The 21431-nt window shown below is 43.3% G+C and overlaps 1 protein-coding gene across 6 annotated transcripts; it reads left to right on the plus strand.

Annotated features, from left to right (window-relative positions):
- Positions 1-1477: 1477 nt before the first annotated feature.
- Positions 1478-19898, plus strand: LOC112256920 (forkhead box protein O3). 6 transcript variants are annotated; one of them, XR_002954482.2, is made up of 4 exons: positions 1478-2251; positions 2370-2950; positions 17210-18806; positions 18900-19898. XR_002954482.2 is itself a non-coding variant. In XM_024430506.2 (4 exons), exons 3-4 carry the CDS (start codon positions 2408-2410, stop codon positions 18647-18649), a joined length of 1983 nt encoding a protein of 660 aa, XP_024286274.1. In that variant the 5' UTR covers positions 1478-2064; positions 2197-2251; positions 2370-2407; the 3' UTR covers positions 18650-19898. The 6 variants fall into 6 exon arrangements, 5 of the variants coding, with proteins under 5 accessions (XP_024286274.1, XP_024286275.1, XP_024286273.1 ...); XM_024430506.2 differs by having other exon boundaries at positions 1478-2064; positions 2197-2251; positions 17210-19898; XM_024430507.2 differs by having other exon boundaries at positions 1478-2064; positions 2197-2242; positions 17210-19898.
- Positions 19899-21431: the final 1533 nt, after the last annotated feature.

The raw sequence follows: 21431 nt of genomic DNA on the forward strand, positions 1-21431 counted from the left end.
TGCGGCTTGGCTGGGTTGTTTCGGGGGACGCACGGCTCTCGACCTTTGCCTCTCCCGAGTCAGTTCGGGAGTTGCAGCGATGGGACAGGACAGTAACTGCCAATTGGGGAGGAAAAGGGGTCAAATAGTAAAAACTTTAAAAAATAAAATAAAAAGAATAATACAAACTGACTATATTGTGTAGAATATTTTTACATTAAACATCTGGCATCCGTTGATTTTTTTTCTATATTTTATTAATTTACATTTACTATGCAGTACATGTACAGTATCTAGCGGGCGAATAGTGTGAATGGCGTTTGCAAAGAAGTCTTCAAGATAATCCACTTGTACAAATGGAACTCCTGGTTCGAGGTGCATTGGTATTTTATTTGATTGAAATCTGGTGATGAAAAGTGTTGTTTATTTTAATAAGTGATGTACTGTATTATTTAATGAAAACGATCACTAAGAGAGAACTACTACAGTAGGGTGAATAATATCATGTATTTAAGGCTGCTTCTTTAATGTTGAAGGCAACATCCTGCCACCTACCTTCTTCATAGTCTTACATTTTATTTAGGAAACAGAGATTACTGTAGCCTGAGTGCCAGTCTGTGATGTGCTTTCATGTCACCGCTTTGTCACTAATTGTCATGCCAAACAATTGGCTTGACAATAAGCAATGGAGTTGGCAAGCACACAAACAGATCTGGGACCAGGCTATAGAAGGAGACAACAGATCTGGGACCAGGCTATAGAAGGAGACAACAGATCTGGGAGCAGGCTAGGAAACATAGATTACTGGGCATAACCTTGTAATTTTAGACAAGATGACATATCTTGACTGTGCAGTACCTTGTGTAATTTTGCCCTCCGAAGCGATTTCATGATCATAATAGTATTATAATTATTATTTTAAATTCCAGGTAAATACCTCTGTAATTCTGTAGAATTATGATGACACGTCACTGTATTAAAGCTGCAATAACTTTTTGGGTGACCTGACCCAATTCGCATAGAAATTGAGTTATAGATCTGTAATTCCCATTGAAAGCAAGTCTACGAAGCGGTAGATATTTTCTATGTGTGCTATTTCTATGCTTTCAGTTCTTCCATTTAGTTTTTGTTTTTTGTACTTAAAGTTTTGTACTCTAGATTCCACCTGCTGAAAATACAACATTTTTGGTTATTAAAAATATATTTCACAGCGGTTTAGATGGTACAATGATTCTCTACATTCTGAGGGCTTGTTTTGTCACATAAACGGAAATTAGAGTCCTGCATATTGCGCCTTTAAATTATATTATTGTGCTGCATTCACGTGCTAGTCTGAACTAGGAAACTCGTAAATTTCAAATTAGCTAATTCATTGAACGCAGTACTTGATTAACTCCAACCAGTACCAAGTCGGAAATTATCGAGTTCCGACTAGCACATGAACGCGGCATTAGTATGTTGCGTTCACTTAAGGTCACTTGAAATGTTCCGACCTGTCAATGTGATGTGATACAGCGTGTCTCTTTAAAAGCCGATTCCTTTAGCGCAGGTCTGTTCTGTCCTCTGGGACTACTAGTTGCTAGGCTAATTGTATTGTACTACAGTGCTAGTAGCCAGTTAGGGATGGCCTTGGAGGTTGAGTGTGTGGTGTGCACGACTACTCGAGATGAGGAGAGGAAGCACAGAGTCACAGACGGAGCGAATGTTTTATTTATTCGAATTTCGACATGCAACATTTTGTAAGTAGTTTAACTCTACAATTGGACTCGGTGCAAATGCTGAAAATGTCTCGATGGTAACCAGTAGCTAGCTCGCTGGAGGCAGGGAAAGAAAGCTCCCGGTGGTGCTCTGCTCCTAGCTAAACGAATAATAAAGGACTTCGAAAGGAAATGGTCAAGATGGCAGCTGCATTCGGAATGTGAAGGTGCTAGTTTTACATTTTGATGTAACCCGCATATTGGAAATGGTAAAGAAACACGGGCAAACGGAACGCTGTTGATTGAGTAGCTAACGTTATCTATTCATTGAGGACGCTCCACACGCCATTCCCAAGATAAGGGATTCAATATAATTCTACCACCTAACGTATGTATTCACACATTTTATATATATATTTTTTCTTTTTACAAAGTACAAACAGACGCTGCAGTACTAGCTCAATGCACATTAAAAAAAGGGGCTTTTAAGTCGCGCCATCAATTTTGCTGCGATCAGCAGAGAGAAGACAGTCGACTGGACGCACGTGGGGTTCTATCAGCTGGAGGTGTGGAATGTGGGTACTAGTTATTGTACTCATTGTTTTAATATGAGTCTGGTAATGTCATGCTGATATTATGCATGATAACCAAACAAATACTATTTTATTAATGGAATGCAATTTTGTTAATCAGTGTATACCGAATACAAGCGACAAACCAAGGAAAGGAATATGGCTGAAGTACCGCACAATGATATTGACATCGATCCGGACTTCGAGCCCCAGAAACGACCGAGGTCTTGTACCTGGCCTCTGCCTCGACCGGAGTCCAACACAGGGAAGCCCGAATCGAACGATGACATCATCCCGGAGGACGAGGAGGATTATGTCACAGAGCCCAGCATCTCTAGCTACACTCCTGTCAACAATTTGAATGGTGGCATAACTATACCTCAGAACACAAATAACTTATCTGAACACCAAACCATCCCCGTCACCACTAAGAAAGAAGTACTAACCCCAACTTCAAAAGAGGAGGCCGGGTCTTCACAGACGCATGCCATCACAGCTCTCAATGGCCTGGCCTCCCAACCTAGAAAGTCCTCAACTCGGAGGAATGCCTGGGGGAACTACTCCTATGCGGACCTCATCACCCAGGCCATAGAGAGCTCCCCGGACCAGAGGCTGACGTTAGCCCAGATCTATGATTGGATGGTGAGATCTGTCACTTACTTCAAGGACAAAGGGGACAGCAACAGCTCTGCAGGCTGGAAGGTAAGCAGTGGTAGTGGGGTGACATCACTGATATGGGAATTATGCGTTCAGTCAGAACACTAACAGAGCGCTGTGACTGAGCCCATGTATTTTTAAGGTACACTGTCATCTGAAGGTGGCGTCTGAATTGATAAAGAAATACATTGCTTTCACTTGGAGTAAATCCACCTTTTAGGTACATAATGTACATATTGTAGTGGACAGGTACACACACGTTAAATACTTTATTTGAATCACATTACATCAAGAAGTATTCCAACATTTTAAAGGTGCATTCGAACAGACACTCGGACGCATTCAATCACATGCGGACCACAGTATGGTATGTTAGACCATGTCTCTCGGCGTGTATTAGATGAGATGGTTAGGCCCTAAATGGCATGAGGTGATGCTGTTCTTTTAATGATAACCAACTAAGATTGGACAGCGTATGGCTGCCTGATTAAGAACGGGGTGATCCCAGAATGTACCCAATCATGAAGCACTGCCCAGGGACTGCCCGGTCCCCCCGCAGAAAAAGATGCACCAATTGTCATTCAGCCCTCTTGATGAAGCCCATTTGGAGAAATTGAGGACAATCAGGTGTTGTCTTGCGTTTAGGACAGAGACATACAGTTTTCAGACCCCTTGACTTTTTCCATGTTTTGTGACGTTACAGCCTTATTCTAAAATGTATTTAAAAACAAACATCAATCTGCACAATACCCCATAATAACAAAGCATAAACAGTTTTTGGACATTTTTGCTAATTTGTTAAATAGAAAATAGATTATTTATAATTTTTATTTTCACCTTCTATTTAACCAGGTAGGCCAGTTGAGAACAAGTTCTCATTTACAACTGCGACCTGGACAAGATAAAGAAAAGTAGTGTGACACAGAGTTACACATGGGATAAACAAACGTACAGTCAATAACACAATAGAAAAATCTATATACAGTGAAAATTAAGTACGTTTAGGGAGGGAAGGCAATAAATAGGCCATAGTGGCAAAATAATTACAATTTAGCAATTAGCAACACTGGAGTGATAGATGTAGAGATACTGGGGTGCAAAGAAATAAATATGGGGATTAGGTAGTTGGGTGTTTTATTTACAGATGGGCTGTGTACAGGTGTAATGAACGGTAAGCTGCTCTGACAGCTGATGCTTGAAGTTAGTGAGGGAGATATGTCTCCAACTTCAGTTTTTTTTTTTTGCAATTCATTCTAGTCATTGGCACCAGAGAACTGGAAGGAAAGCTGGCCAAAGGAGGTGTTGGCTTTGGAGATGACCAGTGAAATATACCTGCTGGAGCGCGTGTTACGAGTGGGTGCTGCTATGGTGACCGGTGAGCTGAGACAAGGTGGGGCTTTACCTTTGCCAGTGGGTTTGGCTGGCCCTCACTACATATTCGTCGCCAACGAGAGCATACAGGTCGCAGTAGTGGGTAGTATATGGGGCTTTTACGCTCTGTCGGGTTTGATGGGGAGTGTCGCTGCACAGCTATTTTCAGGTTTCTCCAGAGATGTTTGACCGGGTTCAAGTCCGGGCTCTGGCTGTGCCACTCAAGGACATCAAGACTTGCACAGAAGCCACTTCTGCCCCCCTCCCCCTTTTCATTTCTGCCTACAAGCTTTCTATAGGCTTGAGGTCAGGGCTTTGTGATGGCAACTCCAATACCTTGACTTTGTTGTCCTTAAGCCATTTTGCCACAACTTGGAAGTATGCTTGGGGTCATTGTCCATTTGGAAGACCCATTTGTGACCAAGCTTTAACTTCCTGACTGATGCCTTGAGATGTTGCTTAAGTATATCCACAGAATTTTCCTCCCTCATGATGCCATCTATTTTGTGAAGTGTACCAGTCCCTCCTGCAGCAAAGCAACCCCATAACATGATGCTGCCACCCCGTGCTTCACGGTTGGGATGGTGTTCTTCAGCTTGTAAGCGTTCCCCTTTTTCCTCCAAACATAACGATGGTCATTATGGCCAAACAGTTCTGTTTTTGTTTCATCAGACCAGACCATTTATCTAAGAAGTGATCTTTGTCTCCATGTGCAGTTGTGAACCGTAGTCTGGCTTTTTTATGGAGGTTTTGGAGCAGTGGCTTCTTCCTTGCTGAGCGGTCTTTCAGGTTGTCGATATAGGATTCGTTTTACTGTGCATATTTATACTTTTGTACCAGTTTTGTCTAGCATCTTCACAAGGTCCTTTGCTGTTCTGGGATTGATTCGCACCAAGTACGTGCATCTCTAGGAGACCGAACGCGTCTCCTTCCTGAGCGATATGACGGCTGCATGGTCCCATATTGTTTATACTTGCGTACTATTGTTTGTACAGATGAACGTGGTACCTTCAGGCATTTGGAAATTGCTCCCAAGGATGAACCAGACTTCTGGAGGTCTACAATTTTCTGAGGTCTTGGCTGATTTCTTTTGATTTTCCCTTGATGTCAAGCAAAGAGGCACTGAGTTTGAAAGTAGACCTTGAAATATATCCACAGGTACACCTCCAATTGACTCAGGCTAATTGACATAATTTATCAGAAGTTTCTATAGCCATGTAATTTTCTGTAATTTTCCAAGCTGTTTAAAGGCACCTTAGTGTATGTAAACTTCTGACCCACTGGCATTGTGGTACAGTGAATTATAAGTGAAATCATCCGTCTGTAAACAATTGTTGGAAAAAATACTTGTCTTGCACAAAGTAGATGTCTGAACCGACTTGCCAAAACTATAGTTTGTTAACAAGAAATTTGTGGAGGGTTGAAGGTTGAAACACTTAGGTTGGAGTCATTAATACTAGTTTATGTAAACTTCTGATTTCAACTGTGTATCTTGGTTTCATCAGACCAGAGAAAATAGTTTCTCATGGTCTGAGAGTCTTTAGGTGCCTTTTGACAAACGCCAAATGGGCTGCAAGTGCTGCGGAGATGGTTGTCCTTCTGGAAGGTTCTCCATCTCCACAGAGGACCTCTGGAGCTCTGTCAGAGTGACCATCGGGTTCTTGGTCCCTGACCAAGGCCGCCCTCCCCCGATTGGCCGGGCAGCCAGCTCTAGGAACAGTCTTGATTGTTCCAAACTGCCATTTAAGTATGATTCAGGCCACTGTGTTCTTGGGGGAAACTTCAATGCTGCTGAATTGTTTTGGTACCCTTCCCCAGATCTTTGCCTCGACACAATCCTGTCTTGGAGCGCTATGGACAATTCCTTTTCCTTGGCTTGGTTTTTGCTCTGACATGCACTGTCAACTGTGGGACCTTATATAGACAGGTGTGTGCCTTTCCAAATCATGTCCAATCAATTGAATTTACCACAGGCGGACTCCAATCAAGTTGTAGAAACTTCTCAAGGATGATCAATGGGAACAGGATGCACCTGAGCTCAATTTCGAGTCTCATATTAAAGGGTCTGAATTCTAATGTAAATAAGGTAATTCTTTTTTCTTAATACATTTGTAAAAATGTTTAAACCTGTTTTTGCGTTTTCAATATGAGGTATAGTGTGTAGATTGAGGAAAACATTTTTTAAAATCAGTTTTAGATTAAGGCTGTAATAAAATGTCAAGGTTTCTGAATACTTTACATTATTTATCTGGTTTGTTTGAGTTGGGCTATAGGTTAATTGTTCAGTTTTACTTCATTTTAGATCCAGGCTAGGCTACTAGGATTCTAGAGTTCCTCTGACACAGTCATATCAGGAGTCGTTACCTCAACCAAAACGTAATAAACCGTGCCTATCTTTTAATTCGATTTTTAACCTTCACCCTAACCACACTGCTAACCTTATGTCTAACCCTAGCTCTTAAACTCTAGGCCTTCTAACAGTTCTCAGCCATTAGCTTCGCCCACGACTGACTTGTGAACTACAATTCCGACGCTGTGTGTTGATCGTTTAGAAACATCGATAATCTCAAATCAAATCAAATGTTATTTGTCACATACACATGGTTAGCAGATGTTAATGCGAGTGTAGCGAAATGCTTGTGCTTCTAGTTCCGACAGTGCAGTAATAACCAACAAGTAATCTAACTAACAATTCCAAAACTACTGTCTTATACACAGTGTAAGGGGATAAAGAATATGTGCATAAGGATATATGAATGAGTGATGGTACAGAGCAGCATAGGCAAGATACAGTAGATGGTATCGAGTACAGTATATACATATGAGATGAGTATGTAAACAAAGTGGCATAGTTAAAGTGGCTAGTGATACATGTATTACATAAGGATGCAGTCGATGATATAGAGTACAGTATATACGTATGCATATGAGATAAATAATGTAGGGTAAGTAACATTATATAAGGTAGCATTGTTTAAAGTGGCTAGTGATATATTTACATCATTTCCCATCGATTCCCATTATTAAAGTGGCTGGAGTTGTCAGTCAGTGTGTTGGCAGCAGCCACTCAATGTTAGTGGTGGCTGTTTAACAGTCTGATGGCCTTGAGATAGAAGCTGTTTTTCAGTCTCTCGGTCCCAGCTTTGATGCACCTGTACTGACCTCGCCTTCTGGATGATAGCGGGGTGAACAGGCAGTGGCTCGGGTGGTTGATGTCCTTGATGATCTTTATGGCCTTCCTGTAACATCGGGTGGTGTAGGTGTCCTGGAGGGCAGGTAGTTTGCCCCCGGTGATGCGTTGTGCAGACCTCACTACCCTCTGGAGAGCCTTACGGTTGAGGGCGGAGCAGTTGCCGTACCAGGCGGTGATACAGCCCGCCAGGATGCTCTCGATTGTGCATCTGTAGAAGTTTGAGTGCTTTTGGTGACAAGCCGAATTTCTTCAGCCTCCTGAGGTTGAAGAGGCGCTGCTGCGCCTTCTTCACGATGCTGTCTGTGTGAGTGGACCAATTCAGATTGTCTGTGATGTGTATGCCGAGGAACTTAACTTGCTACCCTCTCCACTACTGTTCCATCGATGTGGATAGGGGGGTGTTCCCTCTGCTGTTTCCTGAAGTCCACAATCATCTCCTTAGTTTTGTTGACGTTGAGTGTGAGGTTATTTTCCTGACACCACACTCCGAGGGCCCTCACCTCCTCCCTGTAGGCCGTCTCGTCGTTGTTGGTAATCAAGCCTACCACTGTTGTGTCGTCCGCAAACTTGATGATTGATTTGGAGGCGTGCGTGGCCACGCAGTCGTGGGTGAACAGGGAGTACAGGAGAGGGCTCAGAACGCACCCTTGTGGGGCCCCAGTGTTGAGGATCAGCGGGGAGGAGATGTTGTTGCCTACCCTCACCACCTGGGGGTGGCCCGTCAGGAAGTCCAGTACCCAGTTGCACAGGGCGGGGTCGAGACCCAGGGTCTTGAGCTTGGAGGGTACTATGGTGTTGAATGCCGAGCTGTAGTCGATGAACAGCATTCTCACATAGGTATTCCTCTTGTCCAGATGGGTTAGGGCAGTGTGCAGTGTGGTTGAGATTGCATCGTCTGTGGACCTATTTGGGCGGTAAGCAAATTGGAGTGGGTCTAGGGTGTCAGGTAGGGTGGAGGTGATATAGTCCTTGACTAGTCTCTCAAAGCACTTCATGATGACGGAAGTGAGTGCTACGGGGCGGTAGTCGTTTAGCTCAGTTACCTTAGCTTTCTTGGGAACAGGAACAATGGTGGCCCTCTTGAAGCATGTGGGAACAGCAGACTGGTATAGGGATTGATTATGTCCGTAAACACACCGGCCAGCTGGTCTGCGCATGCTCTGAGGGCGCGGCTGGGGATGCCGTCTGGGCCTGCAGCCTTGCGAGGGTTAACACGTTTAAATGTCTTACTCACCTCGGCTGCAGTGAAGGAGAGACCGCATGTTTTCGTTGCAGGCCGTGTCAGTGGCACTGTATTGTCCTCAAAGCGGGCAAAAAAGTTATTTAGTCTGCCTGGGAGCAAGACATCCTGGTCCGTGACTGGGCTGGATTTCTTCCTGTAGTCCGTGATTGACTGTAGACCCTGCCACATGTTATATACATAATCTGTATATAACATGGAGATTTGGCCGTGTGGGAACGCTAACCCTATAAAGGGTTGTGTAGTAATTGAACCTCTTTTGTTTTAAAAAACTTATTTCCTGCTGATATCCCAAATGTTCTTTATTTCCAAAACAGTACCGCAAGCGACGTGTGTTAATGTTTACATCAAGCATCGGGGTGCTTAACAAAACTCTCCCAGTCAGAAGATACTATTGTCAATAGGCGCTAAAACAGTTTGCGTCTGAATGGGGTAGCCTAACCTTAAATTCATAACATTGTTTTCAGTTCATTTTTACAATCTAGCCGTTGTGGCTGTGGTAACTTGTGGAAACCTGAGACTAAAGGTATTTGCATGCAGTCGAGCAGTGTTGAGAGAGGGGAAAAAACCAACTCGGTACACGTTTTTGGCCATAGTACTACATGGCTGGTTCAAATTACCAAAGCTTGTTGATTATTTTGAATCCACTGTGTAGTGCTAGGGCAAAAACCCAAACTTGCTCCCCTTGGGGTGCCGAGGACTGAGTTTGGGGAAACCATGTAGTAAAGGACTTCTGGCCTGCAGGCCTCCATGCAAATCTCTAATCACAACAAACTCTTCTTGTAATGGAATCTTTGTCATTAGTTGCAACTTTTAAAACACTTTAGGCTAACCAATTGTTTTGGGCTCCCAAGAAGGGAAGCGGTCTAAGGCACTGCATTGCAGCGCTAGAGGCGTCATTACAGACCCTGGTTCAATTTCAGGCTGTATCACAACCGGCCATATTTGGTAGTCCCATAGGGCGGAGTACAATTGGCTCAGCATCGTCCAGGTTAGGGTTTGGTCGGGGTAGAACGTCATTGTAAATAAGAATTTGTCCTTAACTGACTAGCCTTTTTTTTTTAAAACTTTTTTTTAAATAAATACAAAACTGCTAGTGATTTAAGTGGATGTATTAGAACAGTTGACAGTTACAAGATCATAACCAAGGGGCAGTTAAACACAAGTGTGTTCCAAATGAGTCCCTTTTATAGCGATCTACGTATGATGAGGCTGTTGAGGACTAGTGGGACTCCCTTCCTTCCCAGGTATGATTAGGCTGCTGAGGACTAGTGGGACTCCCTTCCTTCCCCAGGTATGATTAGGCTGCTGAGGACTAGTGGGACTCCCTTCCTTCCCCAGGTATGATTAGGCTGCTGAGGACTAGTGGGACTCCCTTCCTTCCCCAGGTATGATTAGGCTGCTGAGGACTAGTGGGACTCCCTTCCTTTCCCAGGTATGATTAGGCTGCTGAGGACTAGTGGGACCTCCCTTCCTTTCCCAGGTATGATGAGGCTGCTGAGGACTAGTGGGACCTCCCTTCCTTTCCCAGGTATGATGAGGCTGCTGAGGACTAGTGGGACCTCCCTTCCTTCCCCAGGTATGATGAGGCTGCTGAGGACTAGTGGGACCTCCCTTCCTTCCCCAGGTATGATGAGGCTGCTGAGGACTAGTGGGACCTCCCTTCCTTCCCCAGGTATGATGAGGCTGCTGAGGACTAGTGGGACCTCCCTTCCTTCCCCAGGTATGATGAGGCTGCTGAGGACTAGTGGGACCTCCCTTCCTTCCCCAGGTATGATGAGGCTGCTGAGGACTAGTGGGACCTCCCTTCCTTCCCCAGGTATGATGAGGCTGCTGAGGACTAGTGGGACCTCCCTTCCTTCCCCAGGTATGATGAGGCTGCTGAGGACTAGTGGGACCTCCCTTCCAATAAATGATTTATTTTTTTTCCCAGTTCAGGTAGTAGGTCTCTGTTTTGGCCCGTTTGCTTCCGCTTGGTTCAAAGTGAGTACACCCCAGGCCTCTCCTAGTGCCCTTATGTGGTTAAACGCAGTCTAGTCTATGTTGGTCTGCAAGGCTCTCTCTCGTCTCCTGCCTCGGTTTCATTCCAGGGATTAGTTTGGCCTGGAAAACCAATCCATCCGTCATGGAATCAAGTCTAATGAAAGCTTCAGCTTTGCTGGATTGAAATGGGGGGGTCTGGAAATAGAAATAACCTAGGTTTGTAATCCGTTACAACTGTTGGATGCGGAATAGAGGTTTGTCTCCATTTAAATAAAATTTTATTGGTTACATACACACATTTAGCAGATGTTATTGCGGGTGTAGTGAAACGCTTGTTTTCCAGAAGACCATGGAAAGGAATAATGATCATAGTAATAACATATCAAACTCATTAAATTAATTTGTATTTGTTTTGCATGATATTCCTAATGCGTGTAATTTTAATTTTGTATTTTTTTAATGAGCATTTGTCTGCTGGTTCGTTCATGTTGTCTTTTTGGTGTCATCTATTTAACTCCTGTGCCGTGTGCACCTTCCCATTTACACCAGAGATCTGGATATAATGAGGAGATGCTCATGTCTCCGTCCTAACAATAGGAGTTGTGCTGAAGGCAGGTGACAAGTTTATGTCCAAAATAAGCCCATAGAAACACATTGGGCTTATTTTGGCGAGAGTGAAACCTCTCACTTCACCTCTTCCTGTTTACACACACCAATCCTCTCCCCCTGCCACACACTACAACAAAGATGAGAGATCACTTCTTCCTCTCTGACGAGCGGTTTGAACTCGCCATTTGAGATCTGGTCCGACCAGATCGGTCATTTGGGCTTAAACACACGAATAGAAAAGATGACTTTTTAATGACACCCTTATGTCTCAAATTACATGCGGAGCAGACACTACTCAAATAGGAGTATCTATGAACCTTTATTCATTCTAGAAAACGTTTGCTCAGTGTGTCGTGTTTATTGCGGTACTACACACCACTAACAGCATTTTAGCCGAAGACTGTTATACTAGCAGTCTAGTCTGTGCAATAAGCATAAACACAATTTTATATAAGGAATTGGCAACTCGTTCTCAATCTGAGAAATAAGGTAGGCTACTTGATTTCAACATCTGAACAAGGTGGACAGGTTAGCATGCTGTTCAATAAGTTGAGATGGACAGAAGGGTGTGTTTATAACCCTATTAGATAGCAAATGGATCCAATTTGGCTCAACTTTAAATATGAAGATTAGCTGGCTACTCACTAGCATGTGTGCTTGAGTGATTGTTTACGAGACCTTTGTTCATTTTCTGTAATGCCCTGCTACACGTTAGTAAAATCAAATTTACAATCAAATTGTATTTGTCACATGGCGCCGAATACAATTGATGTAACCTTTACCGTGAAATGCATGCTTACGAGCCATTCCCAACGATGCAGTTTAAAATAAAACAATCTTACAAGAGGAATGAAAGGGCATTTTCTTAAGACTTCAAAGCCACATCAGTAATTATTGCAAAAAAGGTTCAACTGTTTGGATGAAATTATCATTGTGGAAGGTTTATTTTTAGCCCAGGTATAAGCCCTGAATTACTTTATTGCTGACTGTTTGAAACAGTGTATTTGACCTTTTTAATTTTTTTTACTGTACAACAAAGCTTATTTGGGGAACATTTTAATAAGGTCCATGTCTGCACCCATGTGGAAATCTAATTAGCATAATACAAAAATCACCATTAAAAGTCCATCACTTTAAGCTAGAGCAGTTTTTTTTTATTGGTTGTGTCCCAATCCACCGCATCTGCCTATATAACACTTCCGCATCTGCGTTGAAATGTGACCGAGCTGGAGCGGTGTTTGTCAGACCATGAGACGTCCCGAAAACGGGTGTTCTCACAATCGTCTGAACAGTTTGGGTTACACAATAATATATCCCCTCTGTGTAAAGGTGAGACTCTCACCAACACATACATGGTGGTTATACACAGGCTTCACAACATCTGTCTTAAGGTCCCCCGGTACCGTTTGGTTAATGAAGGTATTCAGACCCCTTCACTTTTTCCACATTTTGTCACGTTACAGCCTTTTTCAAATATGTATTAAATTGTTTTTTCTTTTCTCATCAATCTACACACAATACCCCATAATGACAAAAGTATTTGTTCCTATATACATTTGCAAAAATATCACATTTACACAAGTATTCAGACCCTTCCCTCAATAAAAACCCATTCCTAAAGAGGTTTTCAAAGACCTGTTTCAGAATCATGGCATCTGGGAAGTTTCTCCCATTTCTTCCATTCTTCTGTAGTTCCCCTCAAATTCTGTCAGGTTGGATGGGGAGCATAACTGCACAGCTATTTTCAGGTCTCCAGAGATGTTCGACCGGGTTCAAGTCCGAGCTCTGGCTGGACCACTCAAGGACATTCAGAGACTTGTCCCGAAGCCACTCCTTAGTTGTCTTGGCTGTGTGCTTAGGATCGTGGTCCTGTTGGAAGGTGAATCTTCACCCCAGTCTGAGAACCTGCTCCAGGGCGCTCAGGACTTCATCAAGGATCTCTCTACTTTGCTCCGTTCATTTTCCCCTCGATCCTGGCTGGTCTCCCTGCCGCTGAAAAACTTCCCCACAGCATGATGCTGCCACCATGCTTCACCATAGGGATGGTTTTGGCTAGGTGCAAAGTGCTGCCTGGTTTCCTCCAGATGTGACGCATAGCATTCAGCCCAAAGTGTTCAATCTTAGTTTCATCAGACCAGAGACTCTTGTTTCTCATGGTCTGAGAGTCTTAGGTGCCTTTTGGCAAACTCCAAGGAGGCTGTCGGGTGGAGCCTGGCCACTACTGTAAAGGCCTGATTGGTGGAGTGCTGCAGAGATGGGAGAACCTTCCAGAAGGACAACCATCTCCACAAAGGAACTCTGGAGCTCTGTCAGTGACCATCATGTTCTTGGGCACCTCCCTGACCAAGGCCCTTCCCAGTTGCTCAGTTTGGACGGGCGGCCTGCTCTAGGAAGAGTCTTGGTGGTTACTAACTTCTTCATTTAAGACTCAACTGTGGGACCTTTATCATCCTTTACAGACAGGTGTGTGCCTTTCCAAACCATGTCCAATCAATTGAATTTACCACAGGTGGAGTCAAATCCCGTTGTAATAACATATCAAGGATGATAAATGGAAACAGGAAGCATCTGAGCTATATTTCAAAATTCATAGCAAAGGGTCTGAATACTTATGTAAATAAGGTATTTCTGTTTTATTTTTGAATACATTTGCAAAAAAAATGTTAACCTATTCACTTTATTATGAGGTATTGTGTTTGAGAAAAAAAAAAGGAAATCAATTTTAGAATAAGGCTGTAACATAACAATGTTGAGAAAGTGAAGGGAGATGAATATTTTCCGGATGCTGTATATGGGGACTTAGTAACAAATAAGGGGTGAAATGCATGTAAAAATACATATACATATTATCTCTGATGTACAGTAGTTAATCCAGCTCACACTGTGATAACGCTGTTTTGTCATACACCAGTTCTTGTATTCAACCTTCAATGTAGTTTTTATTTAACCTTGCAGCCAACCCAACTCGTTCAACGTGTAACTAACCTTATTTTTAGAGTATTGATTCTATGTGTTGTGAGGCTTGCTAGATGGATCACCAACCCTTTTGCTGTAGCTATTGTAGGCATGTGACGGTTCTGGAGTTTTGGGTAACGATGAATTGTCTTGCAATTGACCGTAATCATTTTGGTTAAAAGATGTTGAGCTTGTAATCCATCATAATGCGTCTTTGACAATGAGCTATGACATCCTTAATTAATACAACACATTTTTGGTGAAACCCACTTCTCAAAAACGAATGGTTTTGACCACTTGAAACTTTTGGAAACAAAGATTTTTACTCCCGACTGTACCATTGTACTGCGCTAGTCCAAAAATGAACAACTTTACCCTCCAAGTAGAAAGTATAAACTGCTATTAGGGTAACTGTCTACTTAAGACAGTTATGCATTTTTGTTTTTGTTCACCTTATTGTCTGTAATTGTTGGTTACTTACACGATAATACAATAATTGTGCCAGCCCTAGCTAATTGTGCCAGCCCTAGCTAATGCTCTGATGCAGTGTTATGGGCCTACCTACTACGATTAGTTTTAAATCAATGGAAGGCTTGCCATTGGCAGTTGTGCTCCATACCTCCTTTTTTTCATTGGCTGGTGGCCTGAGCACAATCAGCTGACTGGAAACTGTTGGTCAGCAGTGAGAGATAGCAGGAGAGCCTGAGAGAAGTGTGTGTGGGGGGGGTGTAGTAGAGGGTGACAGATATGTGGGATGGAGGAAGAGCGAGAAATGGAGGGTTTGTGTGTGAGGGAGAGGCTCTGTCTGTTCACAAGGCTTTGCTTAAAGGCTGCTACCGGCTGCTGTGTGCTGACAGGGTGGGGGAAGGGAGCACTAACTACACTGGGTGCTTTTGGCACAGTCTTTCTACAGGAAGCACGTACAGTATAGAGATCACATTTTACATGTCATATCTTTTCACTCTGCAATTCCATCAGAGGATCCATAGGATCTTGCTTAGTTGATTTGATTTTGATAGATTTTCCACAACTGGAAGAGGGTTGTTTACCATGTGTTTGTTTTTAATGTCACATCAGTGACGAAAGCAGAATTAATTACAAGGTATTCAGTTCACAGGCCTCGTGGTAGTGTTGCACACGTCGACTGACATGGGGATGGACATTTTGTTTTTTATAGATGTGGCCACGCTGGCCAGCCAGCTAGCCTACTGGTGTGACAGGTTTGAGGAGAAAGCCAACATGCGTACCCCTGTTTCTTTCTCCACACGGAGGAGCACAGGGAGAGCAATGCGAAGTCTGCACGCTGCACAATACTTTTTGAGGAGGTTTGCATATAAATGGGCTGGGACTTGTTGCTGCCTGGGGGTTGTGGGAAATGTTATTCCTACTCTTCCTTAGCGGGCTTGAGTTCCAACTACATAGCTTGGCAACAAGGGCATTCATTTAACTGAATAGTCAACGTGAAGTTCCAAGATCTTGGAAAAGCCTAGAATGTGGGAGTGGAAAGGGGCTTAGGCTTTTGACTATCGGCCACAAATAATTACCTTTCTTTTGACATCAGTCCCAGCTGAGCTAAAACACAAAGCCTCTAGGTGTTTGTTTTATAGTTTTTTTTTTAAGGCATCACAACAATCAAATGTTTATATGCTATGACTTGGCCTACAAGGAAAAGTTCTGGATTGGGCTACATGGGTCCTCAAGAATGAGCCTTTGTAGTTTGATTGTATTTTCCTTAATGTATAATCGAAATGATGTAACAAAGAATACATTTGGATCTGAATGAGGTTTGTGTTACCCTGATCCGCTAAACTTAGTCATGACCACCTTGCCAAGCTCGTCCATAAAAGAAAGACAGGCTGAGTCAGGCCCAATGACACACAGTAGATCGTGGACAGGCTTGGTCAGGCCCAATGACACACAGTACATCGTGGACAGGCTTGGTCAGGCCCAATGACACACAGTACATCGTGGACAGGCTTGGTCAGGCCCAATGACACACAGTACATCGTGGACAGGCTTGGTCAGGCCCAATGACACACAGTACATCGTGGACAGGCTTGGTCAGGCCCAATGACACACAGTACATCGTGGACAGGCTTGGTCAGGCCCAATGACACACAGTACATCGTGGACAGGCTTGGTCAGGCCCAATGACACACAGTACATCGTGGACAGACTTGGTCAGTCATATCTTTCACATCACAGAACTTCCCAGCTTTGTAGACTATTATGCAGAAAAAATTAAACCTAAAACCATATGGGACATATCTAATTTGTATACCACCAATCAAGCTGTCACCTAACGCTAGACTAAATGGGAGACTAGAACCATTCCCATCCATACATCTCATTAGCCCAGCCCTCTGAGCCCTGGTGCTGCAGTGCCAGAGATGACTTACTGCGCTGGTTCCTCTGCTCTACGGCAGCACTCTTAGTGTAGCCTGAATACAGACTTTCATTTAAACGCTACATGGTTGAGAATATCTCCAGGGAACGCCATTAGACCTTTTCTAGAAGACAGAAAATAGGTCACAGCTGCAGTAGAATACTGTATCTCCCAGAAGACAAACACATTGTGTAACTAACTGCAGTAGAATACTGTATCTCCCAGAAGAGAGACACATTGTGTAACTAACTGCAGTGAAATAACCAGTGTATATTAGTGTTTCCTCCTTTTTATTTAGCTTTTCTGCTTAGTGCCCAGTTTGTTTAATTGAGTACAGAGGTTGTGGAAAATATAAGTCTCCATATGAATAACAACTTTTTGGAGCAAAGTTACCAGTTACCGCCAAGAATCTTTAACATTAAATCAATACTGCTAAATCCACATGTATTGGGCTCACTCCATTTAAAAAAATGATCACGTTATAGTGTTGCTCTTAAACCTGTGTAGTAACACTAATTACACAACTGAAGTGACCTAATTGTAACCAACCCTTTCCTCTGTCTCCAGAACTCCATCCGACACAACCTCTCTCTCCACAGTCGTTTCATGCGGGTTCATAATGAAGGAACGGGGAAGAGTTCCTGGTGGATGGTCAACCCAGAGGTTGGGAAAAGTGGCAAAGCTCCACGACGACGGGCTGTATCCATGGACAACGGCAACAAGCTGATCAAAGGTGCTCGAGGTCAAGCCGCGAAGAAGGCATCTCTAGGCCTACAGACCTTCCAAGATGGCAGCTCCGAGAGTTTATCTTTGTCCTCTAGCCTGTCCAAGTGGACAGGAAGTCCCACGTCTCGCAGCAGCGACGAACTGGACACCTGGACAGACTTCAGGTCACGTACCAACTCCAACGCCAGCACGGTCAGTGGCCGCCTCTCCCCTATCCTGGCCAACCCGGAACTGGACGAGGCTCTGGATGACGACTCGATCGCGCCCCTCTACTCCAGTCCCAGCAGATTGTCCCCCTCCACCGCCACCCTCGGTCTGGGCGACATGGCCCTTACTATGAACCTCAACGACGGGCTCCCTGACCACCTGATGGGCGACTTTCTTGACAACATCAGCCTTACGGCGTCCCAGCAGCCCCAGGGGCAGGAAGTGGAGAGCAGAACCAATCAGACGGGGAGCTCAGTGTTTACCTACACGTGTCCAGGAAGCAGCAGTAGTCTGGTCGTCCCGTCCTCCGGCAGCTTCGGCCCTCCCGGCACCATCTTCCTGCTCAGCCCCCCACCCTCCTCAGTGGCCTCCCTACGTCAGTCCCCCATGCAGACCATCCAGGAGAACCACCAAGCTTCCTTCTCCTGCCTGTCCTCTCGTTTCAACAACCACCACACTCTGCAAGACCAAATGAACCTGGAGACCCATGGCAGCCATGTCAGCGACGTCATGCTCACACACTCTGACCCGATGATGTCACAAGCCAGCGCCTCTGTCACTTTGTCCCAGAATTCCCAGCGGAATGCTATGCTTCTCCGCAAGGACCCTATGTCATCATCAATCCGGGACTGTGCTGCAGGTCCAAATTCACAGACTCCCCCAGTGCCCGGTTGGTGGGCTCAGGCTGGCTTGTCAACACCTGACAATGAAATCTTGTGCTCAAGCAATGAATTGGCCCAGCAGGCCAACCAGATTCTCCAGCACCTCCCATCTCCCAGTAGAAATTATTGTATGCAGCTTGGTGGCTCTGGTACCAACGGCAGATCTGGAAGCCTTTTGCAGTTGAATGCTCAGGACCACTTCCCAATACCTTCAGACCCTGATCTGGAGGTGTTCAACAGCAGGCTGGACTGTGACATACGTAATGAGCTGATGGACGCTGACTGCCTTGGCTTATGTTTTGACCGCTCTCCCCTGCGCTCTGGTACTCCGACCACTAATAACTTAAGTACAGCAGGGGGATTCTCCAGCTCCAAACAAACCTCTTCTTCCCCAAGCTGGGTTCCAAGCTAGCTGAGGTACTGTCCTACCCAGTGCCCGGTTTCAGAACAGTGTCAGGGTTGGGGACAGTTTGAATTTCAGTCAAGGTAATTCAATGGAATTTGTGTACTTGCTGAATTGACATGGAATTGAACCCAACCCTGATCAGTATAGAGTGTGATCATTGCAGGTGAGCTTTCATAACTCATGCATATTGTGCAACTTGATTGTATAGCAGGGCTAAGTGTCAAGTATTCAATTATTTTCTTGTTTTTATAATCAGGCATTACATATCTAGAACTGCAAGTGTCTGGAAGACAAGATGGAGATGAGCTTCTTTGTACCCTAAACCATGTTCCAAAAACAAGGAGGCTTGAGTCTGATTTCAGGGCATGTATTCACAAAACGTCTGCCAGTAGAAGGGATGATCTAGGACCAGGTCCTCACTCTTATTCATAATGATCTGAAAAGCAAAAACGGATCTTAGATCAGCACTCGTGCTTTGTGAATACAGGCCCTGGACTGTAGAGCTGTGTCTAGTCTGTTGAAAGTTGGGACAGTGACAATTAGTTTTTTTTTAAATAAAAAAACAACCTTTTTAACACCAGTGTTATCAGTGGGATTTTAGATGTAAATGTGAAATAGACACTGCTTTTAAGTCTCAGGGATTTGTCCTTATGTGGTGGATTGTAAACACTTTTTACCCTGCTTTCCCATGTCATATTTCTTAACCATACATGAACCAACACAATATTTTTACCAAACCATTTGTCAGTCCAGTGGTTTACTGCCTGTTTACATCTAACAAGCTCCAGTGAATGTGACCTTAATGTTGTAGATACTTGATTCAGCTTTTTGTGCTTTTACTGGTGTGTTCTCAGCAGAAAAGAGGACAAAATAAATGTTTTTGAAAAGCCTTGCATCAGTGCACAATTCCATACACCTATGTAATATCAAGTCCAAGGTAATCCACATTGTGTTAATTGTACTGTATGTGACTTGTGTTTAATTTTCTTCAGTGATTTTAGTATTCAATACTCCTGTGATAAACCCTCAGAATGACAAGTTTCTGCTTGTAAAGGGGGGGACCTGATCCTAGATCAGCACTCCAAATCTGACAGTTTTTTACAGTTTACAAAAATCATATTTTGGACATTTACATTGAATAAGCATTTACTCATGCTAAATATTGACATATAGGCTAGGCCTAAAATATGAATATGGAAAATAACATTCCATGTAGAATCAGAAGCAATAAACTCTCAATGTTCTGAATTATTGCCCAAAAAATATGAAGTCAATATTTTGAGTACATTTCCCACATGGAGTAGGATTACGTGAAGCGATGTTAACTAACTTCATAGCAACACCGAAGGAGGTCTTGGTAATGAATTTTGATGGATTTAAACTCCTAATACAACATATTTAGAATACAGTGATTGGTTTTGGGATGGTTAACCATTTGACAGGCTGTTTTTATGCTGAAACAAGTTGTTTGTATTACTAAAGGAGCAATCTGCAGTTACTATGTCTGTTTATAGACTTTTAAATGAATGATGCATACCCCTTGATTATTGAACGTAACTAGAGATGCTTACCTCAACTGTTGTAACCCATTAAACCCAACATGTAAACAAACACTATATAGCCTCAACATGGTTGAAACTATAGTTTACCAAATCAGCGGCAGGAGGGTCCGCTTTGTTATTGTTCAAACTGCAGATTGCGTCTCTAAAGTAATTAACACTACTTCACGTACTGTAGATCAACACCCACTGTCCACTGCCTACCTGTTCTTATTTACCTCACTGGTCCTCCATCAATTGCGTCTACATCTACATTGCTTGCTGTTTGAGTTGTGACATCGGCTGATGTAAAAAGAGCTTTATAGATACATTTGATTGATTGACCACAACCATATTTGATTTCGGTTGGCTTTTCCTCATGTATTTTTCCACTTGGCGTTATGTTATGTCTGTCTGAGAAAGGGTGCATGTCAATAAAAGCTTTGTGAAGCACTATAATTGTCTTAAATGGATGTTATTCTTCTATTGTATTGAATATTTATATCAATTTCAATGTCTATTTAAAAATGTTTACTCTGAAGGGCTCTGTTCTGAGACAAAGGGAAGTCTTTCACTAGAACTTTATTAGATTTCCTATATGTCATTTGTCCTCAGACATCCTGCTATAGGAAATGGTTGCTAGGGAGACATGCTGCTATAAAATGGGGGGGTTGCATCCAGATTCTGTTAAAAACAGTGCATTTCTATAGTTCTGTTTTGTTGGGATAGGAATAGAATGGTGTATGGAGACCAACTTGATTCATAAATTCAACAACGAACCATATTTCATTACTGTTAATCATCTATCCACAGTCATTGATTCATCGTGCAGTTCAGTCCAGGCGATCACAGCCTTCTCTCCTTGTGACAAAGGAATTAGAACAATCCCTTGTCCTTGTGCACTTATTGGTGGAAGTGCACCTTGTGACCATTTCTTATTGGATGTGCCCATCCTTTGTTGGAGCCAATCAGTTTCCCTGTATCCAAGAGAAGTGAGCATGTTGAGCTATTTCAATCCAGCTAGGGTAGTTGATATAATTCTTTATTTGAAAGGTACAGTAGGGTAAATATCTACAGGCAAGAGATCACGGTGCACCTGACTTATCAAAATCACTGATAATGGTTTTGGATTTGTAGGGTGGAAGTTTATACTTGTAGTTATAACTTTTTAAAGATAAGATCTGCTAAATACACTGAGTATACAAAACATTAGGAACACTGCTCTTTCCATAACCTACTGACCAGGTGAA

Source organism: Oncorhynchus tshawytscha, linkage group LG08 (assembly GCF_018296145.1).
Source record: "Oncorhynchus tshawytscha isolate Ot180627B linkage group LG08, Otsh_v2.0, whole genome shotgun sequence".
NCBI lineage: Eukaryota > Metazoa > Chordata > Actinopteri > Salmoniformes > Salmonidae > Oncorhynchus > Oncorhynchus tshawytscha.

What these genes read in the sequence shown, in the direction of transcription:
- LOC112256920 (XM_024430504.2), top strand. Translation starts at nt 2,408, where the DNA reads ATGGCTGAAGTACCGCACAATGATATTGACATCGATCCGGACTTCGAG. An exon ending in ACAGCTCTGCAGGCTGGAAG is followed by an intron (nt 2,951 to 17,209) that starts GTAAGCAGTGGT and finishes CTCTGTCTCCAG; the next exon opens with AACTCCATCCGACACAACCT.